We start from the raw sequence: 24,588 nt of genomic DNA, 5'->3' as shown, positions 1-24,588 counted from the left end.
ATCCGGGAGAGAGAGACTTCATGTGCCCGCTGGTCGTCTGAGGCTCGTGCTCCGCTCGGTGCGCAGTGATGCTGCTCGCGCAGTGATGCTCGCGCTCGGATGCAGGGAGTCTGCGCGGAGGAGCTCGCGATGAGACGGGACAAAGGTGGTGTATTAAACGGAGGAATCACTCCGCGAGAAAACTGTGGCGGTGGAATGTAACTCAGGACTACATTTTGTAGTACTTTGAGAACAAATTAAAGTTAATACATTAAAGCAATACATGTTGATACCTTTTACTGTACTACATATCAGAGGTAAATATTGTACTTATACTGTACTACATCTCAAAGGTACATATTTTACTTTATATTGTAGTACATCTAAGAGGTACATATTGTATTTTTTTACCGTACTTACAACTTAATTGGCTTACCAAATCATATTTTAAATGATAAAGTAATTCATCAACAGAAAAAGAATCAGCAACTATTCTGATAATCATGTAAATCCTTACGTCCTTATTTTTGTTATTATTATTATTATTATTATTATTATTATTATTAATAATATAATGAAAGAAAGAATGTCAGTTAATCTTTGCAAAACAGTTAAAGACAAAACCGTGAACTGTGGGAAACAACAATAAGAGAAATATGTGATTCACACACCATTCCTTCGGTTCCCAGAAATGTGAGCATAGTGAGACTGCACGACATCATCCTCCTCCCCGGAGTGGTCCTCACTGCCGTGGAGGCCCCGCCCCCTGTGCTGCGTCACTACTGAGTTAGATAATAAACAGGAAGTTGTACTTACATGTACATGAAAATGAGTTGTAAATAAAAAACAAACAGCTGACTGTAATTATGTATGTTTATGTTTTCAGAAAATTCTGCTTTATTATTTATTTTCATGCTGTTTGAATTCATAATTATGAACTTATGAACGGAATTTAAAATACATTTCTTTGACAATATTTTCTAGCTAATTGTATCTTTCTTATAAATTGCATTAAATTGATTATCTGTGTTCTTTAAGTTTTTTTTAAGGGTAAAATCAGACATGAAACATATACTCAACAAAACTAGATAGATACTCAGACCATTATGAATGCTCTATTTTATAGATGAATGTATGAAGAGCTCTATGTTAAATGAATTACTGAAGAGCTCTATGTTATAGATGAATGTCTGAAGAGCTCTATGTTAAATGAATTACTGAAGAGCTCTATGTTATAGATGAATGTCTGAAGAGCTCTATGTTATAGATGAATGACTGAAGAGCTCTATGTTAAATGAATGACTGAAGAGCTTTATGTTATAGATGAATGACTGAAGAGCTCTATGTTATATGAATGACTGAAGAGCTCTATGTTAAATGAATGACTGAAGAGCTCTATGTTATAGATGAATGACTGAAGAGCTCTATGTTATATGAATGATTGAAGAGCTCTATGTTATATATGAATGATTGAGGAGCTCTATGTTATATGAATGACTGAAGAGCTCTATGTTATATATGAATGATTGAGGAGCTCTATGTTATATGAATGACTGAAGAGCTCTATGTTATATGAATGACTAAAGAGCTCTATGTTATATATGAATGATTGAGGAGCTCTATGTTATATATGAATGATTGATGAGCTCTATGTTGTATGAATGACTGAAGAGCTCTATGTTATATGAATGACTAAAGAGCTCTATGTTATATATGAATGATTGAGGAGCTCTATGTTATATATGAATGATTGAGGAGCTCTATGTTATATATGAATGATTGAGGAGCTCTATGTTATATATGAATGATTGAGGAGCTCTATGTTATATATGAATGACTGAAGAGCTCTATGTTATATGAATGATTGAGGAGCTCTATGTTATATGAATGACTGAAGAGCTCTATGTTATATATGAATGATTGAGGAGCTCTATGTTATATGAATGACTGAAGAGCTCTATGTTATAGATGAATGACTGAAGAGCTCTATGTTATATGAATGATTGAAGAGCTCTATGTTATATATGAATGATTGATGAGCTCTATGTTATAGATGAATGACTGAAGAGCTCTATGTTATATGAATGACTGAAGAGCTCTATGTTATATATGAATGATTGAGGAGCTCTATGTTATATGAATGATTGAGGAGCTCTATGTTATATATGAATGATTGAGGAGCTCTATGTTATAGATGAATGACTGAAGAGCTCTATATTATATATGAATGATTGATGAGCTCTATGTTATATGAATGACTGAAGAGCTCTATGTTATATGAATGACTAAAGAGCTCTATGTTATATATGAATGATTGAGGAGCTCTATGTTATCTATGAATGATTGAGGAGCTCTATGTTATATATGAATGATTGAGGAGCTCTATGTTATATATGAATGATTGATGAGCTCTATGTTATATGAATGACTGAAGAGCTCTATGTTATATGAATGACTAAAGAGCTATATGTTATATATGAATGATTGAGGAGCTCTATGTTATATATGAATGATTGAGGAGCTCTGTGTTATATATGAATGACTGAAGAGCTCATTGTTATATATGAATGATTGAGGAGCTCTATGTTATATATGAATGACTGAAGAGCTCTATGTTATAGATGAATGACTGAAGAGCTTTATGTTATATATGAATGACTGAAGAGCTCTATGTTATAGATGAATGACTGAAGAGCTCTATGTTATAGATGAATGACTGAAGAGCTCTATGTTATAGATGAATGATTGAGGAGCTCTATGTTATAGATGAATGACTGAAGAGCTCTATATTATATATGAATGATTGATGAGCTCTATGTTATATGAATGACTGAAGAGCTCTATGCTATATGAATGACTAAAGAGCTCTGTTATATATGAATGATTGAGGAGCTCTATGTTATATATGAATGATTGAGGAGCTCTATGTTATATATGAATGATTGAGGAGCTCTATGTTATATATGAATGACTGAAGAGCTCTATGTTATAGATGAATGACTGAAGAGCTTTATGTTATAGATGAATGATTGAGGAGCTCTATGTTATAGATGAATGACTGAAGAGCTCTATGTTATATATGAATGATTGAGGAGCTCTATGTTTTACAGGTCAGTGTGACTCTAACAGGTGAACTGGCCCTTTAACTGAACTAACTCCTGAGTGGAACCTTTATAACTCCTCCGACACACAGGAAGGACTTTGTTACCGATAACAACGACCATGCAGATCAGCTCAGCGGGCCGACCCTCACTATCAGGCTGTTTCGTGCCAAGTTTCAAACTTCAGATTCCACAGTGTGGCAAATCATTTGCATTGCGGCTGAATTAGCAAGAAGGTCAAGGTGAAACGTTATTAGAATGGGTTGTCGGGGATACAGAACGGATTCCAGCCAACTGCACTAAGTTTGTCATGTCACCCTGAGCACAGTCTCCAGGTGTTCCTCTCCGGCTGCACCCAGCACATGAGGACGGTTGGCCTTCATAAATCTCAATTATTTTACTTTTCACCAAAACCCCACCATTTAGGTTTGTTTTGCCAACCGAAGGAGACCTATGGCAGAACGTCTTGTCTCGTTCATGCAGCCTGAGAAGCAAAGCACAGGGCCAATAGCTACCCTCGTCTTCAAGTTTATGAGGTCCAAGGTTCAACCGCTCCTGTGTTGCAGTAAAAGTACACAGAACCACAGTTGGAAACTTCTGAACTACAAAGTCCTGCATCGAAAACTGAAGTGGATATATGTGAGTAGTATCAGCTGAATGTAGTTAGAGGGGGAACATTAAAATACTGATGGATTAGTGAAATGATCCCTGTCAGTGTTTTATTATATGTGATGTTTATGAGTTCATATTACTGATAATGTATTGTGCATATATTACATTAAAAGATCAAATGTTTTCAGCTTTGTGGCAAAGCTTTTTCAGCTGATCCAAGAGGCTTTTTAAAGAGTTTATTCATCCAAAGACAAACACTTAAAGATAAAAACTTAATTCTTCAGTTCATCACAAAGATTCAACATCAACACGTCTGGAGATACGAGGTCTGACCTGGACAGGAAGTGGATGAAATACTGTCGTCTGAAGTAAAAGTACAACATGTACCTCTAAGATGTATAACAGTAAAAGTACAATATGTACCTCTAAGATGTATAACAGTTAAAGTACAACATGTACCTCTAAGTTGTTTACCTCTAAGTTGTATAACAGTAAAAGTACAACATGTACCTCTAAGTTGTATAACAGTAAAAGTACAACATGTACCTCTAAGTTGTGTACCTCTAAGTTGTATAACAGTAAAAGTACAACATGGTGGAGTAGCAGCCATCTTTGACTCAAGCCTATTAATGAATCCTAAACCTAAACTAAACTACAACTCATTTGAAAGCCTTGTTCTTAGTCTTTCACATCCAACCTGGAAAACATTACAGCCAATCCTATTTGTTATACTGTACCGGCCACCAGGTCCATATTCAGAATTTATATCTGAATGTTCAGAGTGTTTATCAAGTTTAGTCCTTAAAACTGATACGGTTATTATTGTAGGATATTTTAATATTCATGTGGATATTGACAATGATTGCCTTAGTACTGCATTTATCTCATTGTTGGACTCGATTGGCTTCTGTCAGAGTACAGAAACCCACTCACTGCTTTGGCCACACCCTCCACCTTGTTCTTACATATGGCATTGACATTGAGCATTTGGAGGTCTTCCCACAGAACCCTCTTCTGTCAGACCATTACCTCATAACTTTTGAGTTTATACTCCCGGAGTGTACACCGTTAGTCAAAAGTTTCTACACCAGATGTCTAACTGACAGTGCTGTAGCTACATTTAAAGAAGTGATTCCTTCTGCATTTGATTCAATACCACGTCTCAATGTGACAGAGGACTCCTGTGCTAACTTTAGTCCGTCCCAGATTGATCATATTGTCGATAGTGCTACAGGCTCACTGAGAATGACACTAGACTCGATAGCCCCACTGAAGAAGAAGACAGTGAGTCAAAGGAGGTTTGCTCCCTGGTAGAACCCTCAGACCAGCAAACTAAAGCAAACTTCACGAAAGCTTGAAAGCATATGGCGTTCCACCAATCTGGAAGAATCACGCTTAGTTTGGCGAGATAGTCTTAAAACATATAAAAAGGCTCTCCGTAATGCCAGAGCAGCCTATTACTCATCAGTAATAGAGAAAAATAAGAACAACCCCAGGGTTCTCTTTAGCACTGTAGCCAGGCTGACAGAGAGTCACAGCTCTGTGGAGCCGTGTATTCCAATAGACCTCAGTAGTAATGACTTCATGAACTCCTTCAATGAAAAGATTTGAACTATTAGAGGCAAGATTGATGATCTCTTGCCCTTAACTACTGCCAGTCTGTCATCAAGAGGAGTGGCCTTGGAAACGGCTGTATGCCCTGGTGTATATTTGGATAGCTTTTCTCCCATTAACCTAGACCAATTGTCCTCAACAGTTTCTACTTCTAAACCGTCTACCTGTCTCTTAGACCCCATCCCAACAAGGCTGCTTAAAGACGTGTTGACTTTAATTGGCACCTCTCTGCTGGATATTGTTAATGTGTCTTTGCTAACAGGCCATGTACCACATTCCTTCAAAGTAGCTGTAATCAAACCTCTCCTGAAGAAGACCACTCTTAATCCAGAGGTGTTGCCTAACTACAGACCGATCTCTAACCTTCCCTTCCTCTCTAAGATCCTTGAGAAAGTAGTCACAAATCAGTTGAGTGACTTTCTACATCAGAATAGTTTATTTGAGGAGTTTCAGTCAGGATTTAGAAAACACCACAGAGACAGCACTGGTGAAAATTACAAATGACCTCCTAATTGCATCAGATAAAGGACTCATCTCTGTACTGGTCTTGTTAGACCTTAGTGCTGATAAAGGACTCATCTCTGTACTGGTCTTGTTAGACCTTAGTGCTGATAAAGGACTCATCTCTGTACTGGTCTTGTTAGACCTTAGTGCTGATAAAGGACTCATCTCTGTACTGGTCTTGTTAGACCTTAGTGCTGATAAAGGACTCATCTCTGTACTGGTCTTGTTAGACCTTAGTGCTGATAAAGGACTCATCTCCGTACTGGTCTTGTTAGACCTTAGTGCTGCGTTCGACACCATTGATCATGACATCCTATTACAGAGACTGGATCAGTCGATTGGCATTTCAGGTACCGCACTAAGTTGGTTTAAATCCTATTTATCAGATCGATCTCAATTTGTATTTGTAAACGATGAAGCCTCAATGACCACCAACGTTAATCACGGAGTTCCACAAGGTTCTGTGCTTGGACCAATTTTATTTACCTTATATATGCTTCCTTTGGGCAATATTATCAGGAAACACTCCATAAACTTTCATTGCTATGCAGATGATACTCAATTATATCTATCGATCAAACCAGAGGAGACCAACCAGCTCGCTAAAATTCAAGAATGTCTTAAAGACATAGAAACATGGATGACCTGCAACTTCCTGATGTTAAACTCAGACAAAACTGAAGTTATTTTACTGGCCCTGAACACCTCAGAGATCAATTATCTGGTGATGTGGTTTATGTAGATGGTATTGCCCTGGCATCCAACACCACTGTAAAGAATCTCAACGTTATCTTTGACGAGACTTGTCCTTTAACTCCACGTTAAGCAAATCTCAAGGACTGCATTTATTAATCTACGTAACATTTCAAAAATTAGGCACATCTTGTCTCAAAAAGATGCAGAAAAGCTGGTTCACGTTTGTTACTTCCAGACTAGATTACTGCAACTCCTTATTATCAGGCTGCTCTAATAAGTCTCTTAAATCCCTCCAGTTGATCCAGAATGCTGCAGCTCGTGTACTCACAAAAACTAAGAAAAGAGATCACATGACTCCTGTATTAGCTGCTCTGCACTGGCTCCCTGTAAAATCAAGAATCACATTTAAAATTCTTCTCCTCACCTACAAAGCCTTGATTGGTGATGCACCATCATATCTTAAGGAGCTTGTAGTACCATATTGCCCCACTAGAGAGCTGTGCTCACTAAATGCGGGGCTACTTGTGGTTCCTAGAGTCCTAAAAAGTAGGATGGGAGCAAGAGCCTTCAGTTATCAAGCTCCTCTTTTATGGAACCAGCTTCCACTTTCAGTCCGGGAGGCAGACACAGTCACCTCATTTAAGAATAGACTTAAGACTTTCCTCTTTGATAGTGCTTATAGTTAGGGCTGAATCAGGTTTGCCCTGGTCCAGCCCCTTGATATGCTGCTATAGACTTATAGGCTGATGGGGGATGTTTTAGGATACACTGAGCACCTATCTCCTCTTCTCTCTCTCCTTATGGATGAATTTACATCTCTCCATTGCACCTTATTAACTCTGCTTCCTCCCCGGAGTCTTTGTGACTTCACGTCTCATAGGGTCCATTGGACCTGGAGGTGTCTGATGCTGGTGAGCCGGCCTCCCATTGGCCCTGCTGATGCCCGCCCCCCCTCCTCTCTACCTCCTTCTGTTTCATGGATTGGAGTTCCATTCATACATTGTCATATTCATGTAATGTGTTTATGTAACTCTGTAACTCTGTTCATCTGGTCACATGACATCTATTCATCTGTCCATCCGGGGAGAGGGATCCTCCTCTGTTGCTCTCCTGAAGGTTTCTTCCCTTTTTTCCTTGTCAAAGGTTATTTTTGGGGAGTTTTTCCTGATCCGATGTGAGGTCAAAGGTCAGGGATGTTGTATGTGTACAGATTGTAAAGCCCTCTGAGGGGAGTTTGTAATTTGTGATATTGGGCTATACAAAATAAACTGAATTGAATTGAACATGTACCTCTAAGTTGTATAACAGTTAAAGTACAACATGTACCTGTGTCTCTAGTCTCCTCGTCATGGCCGAGTCCTGCAGAACTCAGGAGGATGCGAGGGCCGCGTTCCAGACCTGTAAGAGTCCTGATGCAAAAGATCGAGTTCAATTCTACGACAGCTGGGCAGAAAACTATGAGAAGGTCTGTTCAAAGAAACAGGTACTCTGTTCTCTACCTGTTCAGGTACTCTGTTCTCTACCTGTTCAGGTACTCTGTTCTCTACCTGTTCAGGTTCTCTGTTCTCTACCTGTTCAGGTACTCTGTTCTCTACATGTTCAGGTACTCTGTTCTCTACCTGTTCAGGTACTCTGTTCTCTACCTGTTCATGTACTCTGTTCTCTACCTGTTCAGGTACTCTGTTCTCTACATGTTCAGGTACTCTGTTCTCTAACTGTTCAGGTACTCTGTTCTCTACCTGTTCATGTACTCTGTTCTCTACCTGTTCAGGCTCTCTGTTCTCTACCTGTTCAGGTACTCTGTTCTCTACCTGTTCAGGTACTCTGTTCTCTACCTGTTCAGGCTCTCTGTTCTCTACCTGTTCAGGTTCTCTGTTCTCTACCTGTTCAGGTACTCTGTTCTCTACCTGTTCAGGCTCTCTGTTCTCTACCTGTTCAGGTACTCTGTTCTCTACCTGTTCAGGTTCTCTGTTCTCTACATGTTCAGGTACTCTGTTCTCTACCTGTTCAGGTTCTCTGTTCTCTACCTGGTCAGGTACTCTGTTCTCTACATGTTCAGGTTCTCTGTCCTCAACCTGTTCGGGTACTCTGTTCTCTACCTGTTCAGGTACTCTGTTCTCTACCTGTTCAGGTACTCTGTTCTCTACCTGTTCATGTACTCTCTTCTCTACCTGTTCAGGTACTCTGTTCTCTACCTGTTCAGGTACTCTGTTCTCTACCTGTTCAGGTACTCTGTTCTCTACCTGTTCATGTACTCTCTTCTCTACCTGTTCAGGTACTCTGTTCTCTACCTGTTCAGGTACTCTGTGTACTACCTGCTCATGTACTCTCTTCTCTACCTGTTCAGGTACTCTGTTCTCTACCTGTTCAGGTACTCTGTGTACTACCTGCTCATGTACTCTCTTCTCTACATGTTCAGGTACTCTGTTCTCTACCTGTTCAGGTACTCTGTTCTCTACCTGCTCAGGTACTCTGTGTACTACCTGCTCAGGTACTCTGTGTACTACCTGCTCAGGTACTCTGTTCTCTACCTGTTCAGGTACTCTGTGTACTACCTGCTCAGGTACTCTGTGTACTACCTGCTCAGGTACTCTGTGTACTACCTGCTCACCTGGTTTCATGTCCCCAGGACCACAGCCTGATGAGCTACAGAGCTCCTCACCTGGGGATCGACTTCCTGCTGGATAACTTCTCGGGGAGCCGTGGAGCCGCTCGGGTTCTGGACGTGGCCTGCGGGTCGGGATGGATCGCTAAGCTGGTGAGTCCGTTGCGTTAAGTCATCAGATCTGGACCGCACGATGTCGTGGAACACGACGGGCTCGTCTGGTGGAGACCAAGGAAGACGGTTCATTATGTTTACAGTTCAGGAGGAAGAGCATCCAGTCATCTGCATAACATCCATGTTACGAGTCTACTGTCAGTGAATGTAGCTTTACATGTTGAGTCTGTTTCTGTCTTCATATTCCTCCTCCTCATCTTCTTCTTCCTCTTCCTGTTCTTTTTCTTTTTCCTCTTCCTCTTCTTCTTCTTCTTCCTCTTCTTCTTCCTCTTCTTCTTCTTCCTCTTCTTCTTCCTCTTCTTCTACTTCCTCTTCCTGTTCGTCTCCTTCTTCCTCCTCCTCTTCCTCATCTTCCTCTTCCTCATCTTCCTCTTCCTCCTTTTCCTCTTCCTCTTCTTCTTCTTCTTGTTCTTGTTCTTCTTCTTCTTGTGTTTATAGATGGTTGAACTGGGCTTCAAGCACTTTGTGGGCGTGGACGGCAGTCAAGGCATGTTGGATCAAGCCGCTAAGACCGGCCTCTATAAAGAGCTCAAACTGGCCTTACTGGGAACAGAGCCACTTCCTGCACAGACTGGTATGCTACGCTAACGCTACACGCACACTCAGCGCTAAGCTAGCCAGCCAACGTTAGCTTTGTGCGTTGGAGGAAGTGATGCTGCCTTCAGGTGGAACCCGGAACGGCGATGTTATCGTTAGCATCGAGGGGCTACCTAGGCTAACAACTTAGCAAGTAAGGAAATACATCAATACAAAAGCATGATTAAAGAGAAAGAGATGAACATTTACCTCGGACATCAGATCAGAAAGAGAAACTTTACACAACTCCAATTACAATATAATAATGAATCAACGGTTTTAATTTCCTGAAGTCAGAATGAGGCTCAGCTGGGGGAACCCGCTCATCTGGAGCTTCACGGTCTGCTTCTCTTCAGAACCACCATGTTTGTAGTCTTTCCTGGACACTGAACACGGCTCCTCTTCTTCTCTGGTTTCAGGTGCGTTTGATGTGGTGATCATCGTGGGCGCTCTGGATCCTGGTTTTGCACCAGTCAGCGTTGTCAGGGAGCTCTGCCACGCTGCCAAACCAGGTCACCGACTCGCACATCCAGCAGCTCTGGGATTGCGTTAGTGAAACTGTAGTCAACACCAGCGCCACCTTGGGGTCCTGAGTGGTTTCACACCTGGGGGACCTGGAGGCTATTGTATGAAGCCTGAGAGGAAGACCTGAAGACCAAAGCTGGGTCCTTCCTCAAGTCTTACTGGGGCCCTTTCCAATATCAAGCCAAGACCACTAATCCTTCAGGGGCGGGTTTAGGACCGTTTAATGGGGGCCAGACAGGCATGTTCGAGGACCCCCCCACAGGAGCCAGACCCCCGTCGGTTTGGGGGTTTTGAGTCTTTTTTGTAATGAAACCAATAGCATACGTTCCAATATTTAGCAAAAACATTCAGTATTTACATTTGATGAGTTTGCTGATTAAAAAACACGTTCTCATTATGTTGAACAAGAAACTAAGAGGTGAGCATTATTAGCTGTTCAAATATAAATATGATATAATACACACAAAGCACTGATTTGACTAGATATTACGGGTAGGACTCTTAAGAGCCCGTTAGTATTTAGAAGCTGGGCTCATATAATATATAATATATATATATATATATATATATTTCTGCAGGTGGGTTGGTCTGCATGTCGAGAGGCGACCACCGAGGAGCAGCAGGACTGGACTACAAGAAGGATCTGGAGCGAGAGCTGCAGCTGATGCAGGAGGAGGGCCTGTGGAGTCCAGTAGGACTCAAACACACGGACCGATACATGGAGGACCCACATCTGAACACCCAGAGAGTCCAGGAGCTGCAGCAGGACCAGCGATTCATCAGTGGGACGGCGTATCTGTACAAGAAAGCACTCATTAAAATCTGATATTAATAAACAGAAAGTTTAAGGAAACATACATGATGCAATGTAACGTATGTCAATAAAACATATTTCACCACAAATATCATCTTTGTATCATTTTTAACTTTCAATAATCTGAAAACTCAGCATCTAAAGTAGCTTTGGCTAATATTACCACCAAAACCACCAGAACACCAGAACCACCAAGAACACCAGAACCACCAAAACCAACTGAACACCAGAACCACCAAAACCAACTGAACACCAGAACCACCAAAACAACCAGAACACCAGAACCACCTGAACAGCAAAACCACCAGAACCAACAGAACAGCAAAACCACCAGAACCACCAAGAACCCAAGAACCACCAAAACCAACTGAACACCAGAACCACCAGAACAACAGAACCACCAAAACCAACTGAACACCAGAACCACCAGAACAACAGAACCACCAAAACCAACTGAACACCAGAACCACCAAAACAACCAGAACACCAGAACCACCTGAACAGCAAAACCACCAGAACCAACAGAACAGCAAAACCACCAGAACCACCAAGAACCCAAGAACCACCAAAACCAACTGAACACCAGAACACCAGAACCACCAGAACACCAGAACACCAGAACCACCAGAACACCAGAACACCAGAACCACCAGAACACCAGAACAGCTGCTTCCTGCATGTCGTCACTCTGACGAACACTAATGCAGTTATCACTCTAGATTAATTAGGTTTTATTGTTTAAATACATCACTGCCAAATATATAATTAATATACATACTTTAATATAAAATATAATATCATTTAATATATTATACATTATAATCTATTTCCATGATGCATCAGCTTAATCTCGTGGGTCACGATGACATGGATGCAATGAGGTTTATTATTATTAATATTTTATGTTTTTTATCAGACAGAGTTTAATGAGTTTTAAATTGAGGACTTTAACCTCTTCGGGTTCCTGTCAAATTCACGAGAAACGCCCATCCAGACGTTCCCAAAGTCAGTAGAACGCTGTAGGAGAACCTCTTGGAGTCAATGAAAGGAACACTCTGAGGTTCCCCAACAGTCAGAATCACTTTAAGTGCTGCTGACATACAAGATTTTATATTTCCGCCTGAATATTTTTGTGTAGTAGATGCCTGCAGATGATTATAGCTGTGACTTATGGTCTGGAAACACAATGGGAGCATAGCATGAAGCCTTACTTAGTCCAAGTCAAAAGTAGATTATGATTCACAGAAAATGAACATTTGACACATATTTCGTATGGTTATGTTAAGGCGTTTTCCAATAAAGGCCATTTGGAGACTCTTATTAGGCCCTAATGAAAGGTGACACAGAGGTATCAGATACATATTCACTATTAATGACACAAAGGAACTGAAGCATAAACACTTTATTGTTTTTTTACCAGAATTGAAACCAAATTGTGTGCAAAATTAACCAAAATCGATTTTAAAAGCTAATCTTCTGAAATATTGTCATATCTGCCGGCTGATTTGAAATGATGCAACACCAGTTTGTGGATATTTATGGATGTAATCACATGTTTTGGACAACATCTTTTACTGGATTGGATCGTTTGGACCTTTTTACGACGTAACAAGAACGTTTTTATTGGAATGTGATGACTTGTGGCTCAAAACGATGAGTCAAACGGTACGATCTGCACCACCCACGGGCCAGCGGAACGTTTGATCTCTTTTTCTATCAACTGTGGTATTGATACTTTTACTTATTAATAATAATAATAATAATAATAATAACACATTTTATTTGCATAGCGCATGGTAACAACAGAAAGAATAGAAGCCAAGACAACATAAACAAGAGAGATGACAAGAAGAAACAAATGAAAAACACATTCCACATTGTTTATTAAGTTAATCATTTATGGACGCTTGTATCATATTATTGTCACAACTTCCATCCATTGATCACCTTTGAACTACTGAAGGTGTTGGACAGGTGCAGCGAGGCCCAGAAGGACTACTGAAGGGCCTTCCTGTAGAGGTACATGGTCCCATGGATGTATCTCTCACTCTGCACATGGTCACTGTCATCGTACACATCGATCATGTATCTGTCAATCTCTTTGGTGATCACATGACTCCATAGTCCCTCCTCCTCCATCAGGAGCAGCTCCTTCTCCAGAGAAACCTTGTATTGGTTTCCAGACTCCGACTCCCGGCCGTTTCTCGACATGCAAACGTATCCGCCTGCAGGATACAATATTCAATAATTAAGAACTAAAGGAGAAGAAGCTTTCCTCTAATATCATATAGTCCTGTCAGACTCGGAGGAACTACAGTGTTTAAACTAAAGTCAATACTAACGGATACGGACGAATCAATGTGTGGGACTGAATCTGGGGAGGTACCAATAAATAACGGTGGATCAACTGCATATAATAAGACTGAGTATTTATGATCAAATTCTACCCAAGACATTGAAGTCAATGAAGTCAATGAAGACAATGAAGACATTGAAGACATTGAAGTCAATGAAGACAATGAAGACATTGAAGTCCATGAAGACATTGAAGTCAATGAAGTCCATGAAGACATTGAAGTCAATGAAGTCAATGAAGACAATGAAGTCAATGAAGACAATGAAGACATTGAAGACATTGAAGTCCATGAAGACATTGAAGTCAATGAAGTCAATGAAGACAATGAAGACAATGAAGACATTGAAGTCAATGAAGACGTTGAAGACAATTAAGTCAATGAAGACAATGAAGACATTGAAGTCAATGAAGACATTGAAGACAATGAAGACAATGAAGACATTGAAGTCAATGAAGACGTTGAAGACAATTAAGTCAATGAAGACAATGAAGACATTGAAGTCAATGAAGACGTTGAAGACAATGAAGACATTGAAGTCAATGAAGACGTTGAAGACAATTAAGTCAATGAAGACAATGAAGACATTGAAGTCAATGAAGACGTTGAAGACAATTAAGTCAATGAAGACAATGAAGACATTGAAGTCAATGAAGACGTTGAAGACAATGAAGACAATGAAGTCCATGAAGACAATGAAGACATTGAAGTCAATGAAGACGTTGAAGACAATTAAGTCAATGAAGACAATGAAGACATTGAAGTCAATGAAGACGTTGAAGACAATGAAGACAATGAAGTTCATGAAGACAATGAAGACATTGAAGTCCATGAAGACATTGAAGACAATTAAGTCAATGAAGACATTGAAGTCCATGAAGACATTGAAGTCAATGAAGTCAATGAAGACGATGAAGTCAATGAAGACAATGAAGACATTGAAGACATTGAAGTCCATGAAGACATTGAAGTCAATGAAGTCAATGAAGACAATGAAGACAATGAAGACATTGAAGTCAATGAAGACGTTGAAGACAATTAAGTCAATGAAGACAATGAAGACATTGAAGTCAATGAAGACGTTGAAGACAATGAAGACATTGAAGTCAATGAAGACGTTGAAGACAATGAAGACAATGAAGTCCATGAAGACAATGAAGACAATGAAGACATTGAAGTCAATGAAGACGTTGAAGACAATTAAGTCAATGAAGACAATGAAGACATTGAAGTCAATGAAGACGTTGAAGACAATGAAGACAATGAAGTTCATGAAGACAATGAAGACATTGAAGACAATGAAGTCCATGAAGACAATGAAGACATTGAAGTCCATGAAGACATTGAAGTCAATGAAGACATTGAAGACAATGAAGTCAATGAAGAAAATGAAGACATTGAAGTCCATGAAGACATTGAAGTCAATGAAGACGTTGAAGACAATGAAGTCAATGAAGTCCATGAAAACATTGAAGACAATGAAGACTTTGAAGTCAATGAAGACAATGAAGTCCATGAAGTCAATGAAGACATTGAAGTCAATGAAGACAATGAAGTCCATGAAGACAATGAAGTCCACGAAGACAATGAAGACATTGAAGTCCATGAAGACGTTGAAGACAATGAAGTCAATGAAGACAATGAAGACATTGAAGTCCATGAAGACATTGAAGTCAATGAAGACGTTGAAGACAATTAAGTCAATTAAGACAATGAAGACAGTGAAGTCAATGAAGACAATGAAGTCCATGAAGACAATGAAGACATTGAAGTCAATAAGGACAATGAAGTCCATGAAGACAATAAAGACATTGAAGTCCATGAAGACAATGAAGTCAATGAAGTCAATGAAGACAATGAAGACATTGAAGTCAATGAAGACGTTGAAGACAATGAAGTCAATGAAGTCCAGAAGCCCAACACACAGGAGCAGTGGTGGTTACCTGGCTTGGCGGCGAGGCACAGCTCCCTGATGACGCCGAACGGCACAAAACCATCTCGTAAGGCGCCGATGATCATCACCACGTCAAAGAAACCTGAAACCAGAGGACTAGGAGGCGTGAGCGGGTTCCTGTGCGGAGCAGTAGACCCCGGCACAATGAATGTGAACGTCTCAGAGTCAAACCCCAACATTGACATCCCTCTTCTACCTTCACCACCCTGTTGGGGTTTTGGTCCTCGCTCATAAATAAATGCGACGATTTGTAAGCAAATTCTAGTATTTTGAGTATTTCTTTCTATGTTTTATCGTGTCATGTCACCAGGCGTCAAATGTTCTGAACACTTAACTACAGTTAATAAGTCGCCTCCTCCTGTAAGGTTCCCCCTGTCTGAGCGTAGAAGTCCAACCCTAATCAGCTGTGATAAGATCTGTCAGTGTGTGCGTGTAGCGTTAGCGTAGCATACCAGTCTGTGCAGGAAGTGGCTCTGTTCCCAGTAAGGCCAGTTTGAGCTCTTTATAGAGGCCGGTCTTAGCGGCTTGATCCAACATGCCTTGACTGCCGTCCACGCCCACAAAGTGCTTGAAGCCCAGTTCAACCATCTATAAACACAAGAAGAATAAGAAGAAGAAGAACAAGAAGAACAAGAAGAACAAGAAGAACAAGAAGAACAAGAAGAAGAGGAAGAGGAAGAGGAAGAAGAAGAAGAAGTAGCAGAAGAAGAAAAAGAAGAAGAAGCAGAAGAAGCAGAAGAACAAGAATAAGATGAATTGCTGTTAAGTAGTTTCACTACAAAGTGTAATATGGATCATAAATATACAGGTTAATGGTTTATATCGATGTAGAGATGCATGTCCAGTATTAGTTCTGGTTGTGCAGGTCGTCACCTCATGAAAGACGACATTAGTCTTCATTCAATGCTGTTCCCTAAATATTTGACCATGAACATGTTTTTTTGTTGCAATCTGCACTTGGAACCGAATAATATGGACGATTCTTTCCAGATGTAAAGATCATTTATTGTCAACAAGTCCAGCTCCAGTGTATCCTGGATGACACAAGTATCTCTCCCTGACACACATAAGGCTGGATTGTCTGCATTGAGGAGCAACTTGCACTATAAATACAAAGTATAGAGGGCCGTGGATCGAGCCCTGGGGTACCCCATATGTCAAAACTCTAGCTAACGATGGTCTACTGTATTAAAAGCCTTCTGAAGAAAAAACACCCCGTGTGGTGACATCTTTCCTTTCCATCCTCACCTGATCAAAAAGGTGAATGATACCATATCAATGGAGTTGACTTCTCTGAACCCGGACAGAAGTTAATCAAACGTCAGTGTTTCAGAATGTAATCTTCAAGTTGGTTAAAAACGGACCTCTCAAATACAAATGTCTACTACCTTTTGTCAATCTAGTTCCATACTTGTCCTTCTTAAAAAGTGAATCTTCTTTGGTCATTTTCAATCTTCCCATTTAGGATGGTCAGATTGAAAATGTGTGTAGAGCTTTCAAGCTAAAATCGGTCTGGAGGCATAACAATGGACCTTCTGATGAAATACAGTCTACAAAGTGCGTTCAGAAAAAATGTTGCTCCATTGAAGCACTCATCTCACTTAAAGGGACCAACACAGAAGACTCTAACTAAAGCATCCCGTTTTCTCAACAGCATATTTTGTATTTTTATTTGTTATGTTTTTTGACTGTTATGCCTTTTGATTATGAAACTGAGGCTATGGTTCAATCATGCAAGATCACTGAGGTTCTCCTTTGGGGCTTACCAGGTTAGCGACCAATCCAGTTCCACAGGCCACGTCAAGAACCTGGACTTCCTCAGGACGCCCGGAGAAGTTCTCCAACAGGAAGGCTACTGCCTGGTGTGGTACCCTGTAGCCCATGGCGATGTGATCCTGTTTAAAAACATGTGGAGGCCACATAAAGTGTTTCAGGTCCATCAGACAGCGGTTCCCTGTCTACCACAACGTATGAATGGACCAGAAGGAGAACAAAGGGCTATTCTATGCAGATGATCTGCTTTTATACATTGACAGGTGAGGTCACACAAGGCGCCGGAGGAGGAGCTTCTGTCCGCTCACCTGCTCGTAGGTCTCTGCCCAGCTGTTGTAAAACTTTATCCTTTGCTTTGAATCGGCTCCTTCGCAGCTCTTGAGGAAGCTACTCAGATCGTCCAGGTTTCTGCTGCTGTCGGACATGATGAGGAGGCGACTTCCAATCTGCCGGAGCAGAACATGAAGCATCTACATGTGGAGTTCCTGTGATGTCTCCACACGTCAGCATCTGACGTGTGGAGACATCACAGGAATGCAGAACACAACGTTTTCCCTGAGGCCCAACAGTCAGACATTTGGTTTTAGTTCAGCTTCTTTTGGTTTTTAATGACTTCTTTCATAGAATCTCAGCAAAAGCTGAAGGCATCATGACACAGCTCTTCATTCCATCACCTGAAAACTACACCTGTTTGCTGCTGAGTAACACACACACACCTGAACACACACACACCTGAACACACACACACCTGAACACACACACACCTGAACACACACAGACGATCTGTTTTAACTATTTAAACATATTGTGTTGTTCATGCAGGACGACATTAGATTTCAGTGAGACCTTCATCCTGAATGCCACTCCCTCTTTTACTTCTTTCTTTTCAGCAGTGAAATGCATCAGCTGCTGTGTTTTAATATTTTCATAAAAAAATGTGGCGATTAATAATGGCAAATTCAGTAGAATTTACCTGATTCATTTGATCATATAAACGGCTTCATTAATATATATCTTTATTTGTTTCTATCAGCATTGTCAAAAATTGTTACGCCCATTACATTTATATGTGATGATTTTCAATGTTGTGTTCCGTTAGGATGAAGACACATTGAAACAGGTCAAACATATTTCTGACGATTTATAATATATTTCCTCAACATGTTCAAAGACTGGGAGGGTCGAACATCAGCAGCTTCACGTTTCACAGCAGAATCAGATTCAACTCTGACTTGAATATAATACAATATATATTATATATATTATAATATATAATAATAATAATATAACACAAGAGAAACACAAACTGTATTTTCACCAACACATTTAAAACCTTTTTTACTCTTTATCCTTTCTCATTTTCAAAAATGTATTTAAGCCATTGTCGACAAGTTTTGTACATTGATGAGTATTGTACTGTATATGTTTTCGCATTTTACAATTTATACATTGCTAAAGTATCTATCAATCTATAGTAAAATAACTAAGTATGAGAACAGCTCACCTGTGTTTGAATGAGTTCTGGAGGAGAAGCAGATCTGAGTATGAGAGTCGCTTTTCAGGTATTTTCTGTCCTCTAGCCGTCACTTGAGGGGGAGGGAGGAGCCGGCAGCTGGTCTCAAGGCGGGGATCTCAAACTGTCAACAGAGCTCGACAGTTTGAGATCTTGGTGAATCTTGGTGAGGTTTATGCTGGGGTCCTGGGGGTCAGTGGCATGTCTCGGGGGTCAGTGGCATGTCCTGGGGGTCAGTGGCATGTCCTGGGGGTCAGTGGCATGTCTCGGGGGTCAGTGGCATGTCCTGGGGGTCAGTGGCATGTCCTGGGGGTCAGTGGCATGTCTCGGGGGTCAGTGGCATGTCCTGGGGGTCAGTGGCATGTCACAGGGGTGAGTGGCATGTCACAGGGGTCAGTGGCATGTCTCGGGGGTCAGTGGCATGTCACAGGGGTGAGTGGCATGTCACAGGGGTCAGTGGCATGTCTCGGGGGTCAGTGGCATGTCCTGGGGGTCAGTGGCATGTCACAGGGGTCAGTGGCATGTCCTGGGGGTCAGTGGCATATCTCGTGGGTCAGAGGCATGTCACAGGGGTCAGTGGCATGTCCTTGGGGTCAGTGGCATATCTCGGGGGTCAGAGGCATGTCACAGGGGTGAGTGGCATGTCCTGGGGGGTCAGTGGCATGTCTCGGGGGTCAGTGGGATGTCTCGGGGGTCAGAGGCATGTCACAGGGGTCAGTGGCATATCTCGGGGGTCAGTGGCATGTCACAGGGGTCAGTGGCATGTCTCGGGGGTCAGTGGCATGTCTCGGGGGTCAGTGGCATGTCTCGGGGGTCAGTGGCATGTCCTGGGGGTCAGTGGCATATCTCGGGGGTCAGAGGCATGTCACAGGGGTCAGTGGCATGTCTCGGGGGTCAGTGGCATGTCTCGGGGGTCAGTGGAATGTCTCGGGGGTCAGTGGCATGTCTCGGGGGTCAGTGGAATGTCTCGGGGGTCAGTGGAATGTCTCGGGGGTCAGTGGCATGTCTCGGGGGTCAGTGGAATGTCTCGGGGTCAGTGGCATGTCTCGGGGGTCAGTGGAATGTCTCGGGGGTCAGTGGCATGACCAACGCTGTTGGTCTGATGACGGGGAGGTGAGGTGAGTTTTTCAACTCTTGGATAAAAGGGAAACATAAAACAACATATTGGTATTAAACAAGTGGTTGTCCCTGGTGGGAGTGGTGCTGTCCAGAAGGGGTGGTGGTCTCCAGAGGGGGTGGTGGTCTCCAGAGGGAGTGGTGGTCTCCAGAGGGGGTGGTGGTCTCCAGAGGGAGTGGTGGTCTCCAGAGGGGGTGGTGGTGTCCAGAGGGAGTGGTGGTGTCCAGAGGGAGTGGTGGTCTCCAGAGGGGGTGGTGGTGTCCAGAGGGGGTGGTGGTCTCCAGAGGGGGTGGTGGTGTCCAGAGGGAGTGGTGGTGTCCAGAGGGGGTGGTGGTCTCCAGAGGGAGTGGTGGTGTCCAGAGGGGGTGGTGGTGTCCAGAGGGAGTGGTGGTGTCCAGAGGGGGTGGTGGTCTCCAGAGGGAGTGGTGGTGTCCAGAGGGGGTGGTGGTGTCCAGAGGGAGTGTTGGTGTCCAGAGGGGGTGGTGGTCTCCAGAGGGAGTGGTGGTGTCCAGAGGGGGTGGTGGTCTCCAGAGGGAGTGGTGGTGTCCAGAGGGGGTGGTGGTCTCCAGAGGGAGTGGTGGTGTCCAGAGGGGGTGGTGGTGTCCAGAGGGGGTGGTGGTCTCCAGAGGGAGGGGGATGTAACGCTGAACTGAGAATCTGTGGAAACAGGTAAGTTCATAATGTTCACAGAGGTGAGCAGGTCGGTCCTGATTTGCTGGCTGAACCGCAGGTTGAGCCAGCCAATCAGGACCGACCTGTACCTCTACTTCCTGTAGAGGTACATGGTCCTCTACAGCATTTGGGTCCTCTCTCTCTCTGGCTACAACAGTCGTGACAAAAAAGAATCATAGCAACGTCTGTTTCTTTTGAGTGGCGGTCATTCTGGTGAAGCTCACAGCGTGCCATCAGATGATGTCATGAACAGACACAACCGAGCTGGCTTTTGAGTGGACGTTTCCACAACAGGAACAAAACAGCAGTCGTGGTAGTCTTGGCCGCGGTCAATGAAAGGTTGCTGGTTTTTACGTGGAGGTAAACCCCCTCTGGTGGACACCAGATGATGTCACGGTTAATCAGGTGCAAGTCACAGGCGAGAATTGGCTTTGCGTTTGGTGAGAACACATAGTTAGAGGAACGAGTAGAAGAGAGCTTTAGAGCTTTTTCAACTTTCTCTGAAGGAGAATTTGGACAAAAGCCAAGAGTAATAAATACATAAAAGTGAGCCATGAAGTAACACAACAATCAATTAGTACACAACTTGATGTAAACGTCACTGTCGCGAAAAAAACAGACAATGTTTGTGACTGAATCTGTGAAGTTACCAATAAATAGTGGTAAGTCATCAGCGTTTAATAAGACTTTGAGCTTCCTCTTTCTCAAACACATATTATGACCTTTAGCTTCAACCACCAGTGGCTCTCTCACCTCGTGCTCCATGAAAACACATGATGACGCAGACCGGCACAAAACCATCTTGTGTGCGACTGTTTGGTTCTATACCTTGAGCAAATGTTTGGTTCTATACTTTGTTGTGAATCTGTTTTGTTCTATACCTTGAGCGACTGTATGTTCTATACCTTGTTGTCTGACTGTTTAGTTATATACCTCTTTGTTCATATGTTTGGTTCTATACCTCACTGTCCATCTGTTTGGTTCTATACCTCTTTGTCCATCTGCTTGGTTCTATACCTCTTTGTCCATCTGTTTGGTTCTATACCTCTTTGTCCATCTGTTTGGTTCTATACCTCTTTGTCCATCTGTTTGGTTCTACACCTCTTTGTCCATCTGTTTGGTTCTATACCTCTTTGTCCATCTGTTTGGTTCTATACCTCTTTGTCCATCTGTTTGGTTCTATACCTCTTTGTCCATCTGTTTGGTTCTATACCTCTTTGTCCATCTGTTTGGTTCTATATCTCTTTGTCCATCTGTTTGGTTCTATACCTCGCTGTGCGACTGCACCAGGTTTTTATTGAGCAGATGTTTAACACAAGAGACACAAACTGTGGTTTCACGAACACATTTAAATGATTTGTCTTTTTTTCATTTTAATTTTGTACATTTTTTCACCATTTGTACACCATAGTTTTCAGTTTGGTTTGAAATGTCAGGAATGAAAGAAGTCCCCAAATCCACCGGGACTGAACTCCTCAGGATCGTGATAGTTGCTGATTCATCATTTCACAAACAGCTAACAATAACAATGTCTGAAACCTTTTGGTTCCACATGATGGAGCAAAATAAGACATTTGAAGATGAAGAATAGCCCTAATGTTGACATCACTTATTAAAAGCATTATTAGCACACAGTGCGACTGATGGAGGTCGGTACTCACCTGTGTGTGAAGGTACGACACCTTCATGAGACCTGAAACACACAAGAAGTTCACGACACCATGTTGCATCAAGACCTTTGACCTCTAGTCCCTTTGACGCCACACAAAAACAACAAACCTCCATTCTCCGAGGAGGGGGAGGAGGAGGAAGAGGAAGGGAGGAGGAGGAGGAGGAGGAGGAGGAGGAGGAGGAGGAGGAGGAAGAGGAGGAAGGGAGGAGGAGGAGGAAGAGGAGGAGGAGGAAGGGAGGAGGAAGGGAGGAGGAGGAGGAGGAGGAAGAGGAGGAGGAAGAGGAGGAGGAGGAAGAGGAGGAAGGGAGGAAGGGAGGAGGAAGAGGAGGAAGGGAGGAGGAGGAAGGGAGGAGGAGGAAGGGAGGAGGAGGAGGAAGAGGAGGAGGAGGAGGAGGAGGAAGAGGATTATTGTAATTCCCTCCTCTTTGGTCTCCCCCACAAACTCCTCCATAAACTCCAACTGGTCCAGAACGCTGCTGCCCGCATCATCACCAAGACCCCTTCCATCTCTCACATCACCCCTGTTCTACGACGACTCCACTGGCTCCCCATCAAACACGGCATTGACTTTAAGATCCTCCTCCATGCATTCAAGGCCATCCACAACCTCGCCCCTCCATATCTGTCTCACCTCCTCCAAATCAACATCCCCACCCGGTCTCTCAGGTCTGCCTCCTCCATCAACCTGACTGTCCCCCCAGCTCGTCTGTCCACCATGGGGTCAAGAGCCTTCAGCCCTCTGGAACTCCCTCCCCCCTGACATCAGAAACATTGACTCTATCATTTTATTCAAAACCCACCTTTTCAGGCAGGCCTATGCCTGACGTGTTCCCTCTGGGTTGCTCTGCTGCAGACTGTTCTGCTTTTAACTGCGCTGCTTTTTAAATTGTGTCCCATTTTTAAATATGTTGTACGGCGACCTTGAGTGCCTTGAAAGGCGCCTTATAAAACAAATGTATTATTAAGGGAGGAGCCTGAGGAAAGAAGCAGATGTGAAGTCTGCTGGTCATCGGTAGCTTGACCAGGTTGAGGCTCCTTGTCACCAACATGAGGTTCACTTGTCTCCTCAGGTCACTTCTCCTCTTATGCCTCCTCCATTCCTCCTCCTTCCTAACCCCCTTCACCCATTCCCTCTACCTGGGGGTTGGTACTGGCCATCCCGAGTCTCCTTCCCTCCTGCCGCCTACGTCAGCTCTGACCGGATCACATGACCTCCATTACTCAATTACAATATTCAATAATTCCTCTTAAATTAAAATCACTTCACTATCATTATTGTGATGCTCAGTCGATGGCACGCACCGATGCTGCTCTGTAAATACACAACTCAATGTTATATAATCATTTCAATCTTTTGTTATTAACCACTAAATATAATTTTACACAAACAAAAAAATTGCAAAAATGTATATTTCAAACAGATAAAGTTGCAGTTTAAAAGTCTAACGGAGTCGTTATTTCCCCCCAAAAATAGTACTTAGTGTTAATAAACTTTATATTAATAAATATTTAATTTAGTGTCTGCTGGAAGTCGGCAGATGTAAGCTAACGCTAATATTAGCCAAAGCTACTTTAGATGCTGAGTTTTCAGATTATTGAAAGTTAAAAATGATACAAAGATGATATTTGTGGTGAAATATGTTTTATTGACATACGTTACATTGCATCATGTATGTTTCCTTAAACTTTCTGTTTATTAATATCAGATTTTAATGAGTGCTTTCTTGTACAGATACGCCGTCCCACTGATGAATCGCTGGTCCTGCTGCAGCTCCTGGACTCTCTGGGTGTTCAGATGTGGGTCCTCCATGTATCGGTCCGTGTGTTTGAGTCCTACTGGACTCCACAGGCCCTCCTCCTGCATCAGCTGCAGCTCTCGCTCCAGATCCTTCTTGTAGTCCAGTCCTGCTGCTCCTCGGTGGTCGCCTCTCGACATGCAGACCAACCCACCTGCAGAAATATATATATATATATATATATATATATATATATATTATATATTATATGAGCCCAGCTTCTAAATACTAACGGGCTCTTAAGAGTCCTACCCGTAATATCTAGTCAAATCAGTGCTTTGTGTGTATTATATCATATTTATATTTGAACAGCTAATAATGCTCACCTCTTAGTTTCTTGTTCAACATAATGAGAACGTGTTTTTTAATCAGCAAACTCATCAAATGTAAATACTGAATGTTTTTGCTAAATATTGGAACGTATGCTATTGGTTTCATTACAAAAAAGACTCAAAACCCCCAAACCGACGGGGGTCTGGCTCCTGTGGGGGGGTCCTCGAACATGCCTGTCTGGCCCCCATTAAACGGTCCTAAACC

The 24,588-nt window shown here is 42.3% G+C and overlaps 2 protein-coding genes across 2 annotated transcripts; one reads left to right on the top strand and one right to left on the bottom strand.

Annotated features, from left to right (window-relative positions):
* The first annotated feature begins 33 nt into the window (after positions 1–33).
* LOC117745860 (methyltransferase-like protein 27) lies at positions 34–11,233 on the top strand. The gene is made up of 6 exons (XM_034554433.1): positions 34–145; positions 7,845–7,971; positions 9,136–9,264; positions 9,724–9,859; positions 10,281–10,373; positions 10,965–11,233. Exons 2-6 carry the CDS (start codon positions 7,855–7,857, stop codon positions 11,210–11,212), a joined length of 723 nt encoding a protein of 240 aa, XP_034410324.1. The 5' UTR covers positions 34–145; positions 7,845–7,854; the 3' UTR covers positions 11,213–11,233.
* A 1,897-nt stretch (positions 11,234–13,130) lies between these two features.
* LOC117745631 (methyltransferase-like protein 27) lies at positions 13,131–18,824 on the bottom strand. The gene is made up of 6 exons (XM_034554084.1): positions 18,786–18,824; positions 17,590–17,727; positions 17,275–17,403; positions 15,961–16,096; positions 15,498–15,590; positions 13,131–13,425 (listed from the first exon to the last, which is right to left on the bottom strand). Exons 2-6 carry the CDS (start codon positions 17,704–17,706, stop codon positions 13,196–13,198), a joined length of 705 nt encoding a protein of 234 aa, XP_034409975.1. The 5' UTR covers positions 17,707–17,727; positions 18,786–18,824; the 3' UTR covers positions 13,131–13,195.
* Positions 18,825–24,588: the final 5,764 nt, after the last annotated feature.

Source organism: Cyclopterus lumpus, chromosome 16 (assembly GCF_009769545.1).
Source record: "Cyclopterus lumpus isolate fCycLum1 chromosome 16, fCycLum1.pri, whole genome shotgun sequence".
Lineage (NCBI taxonomy): Eukaryota > Metazoa > Chordata > Actinopteri > Perciformes > Cyclopteridae > Cyclopterus > Cyclopterus lumpus.
Note: the sequence above shows the minus strand (reverse complement) of the source record. Positions and strands in the feature narration are given on the sequence as shown.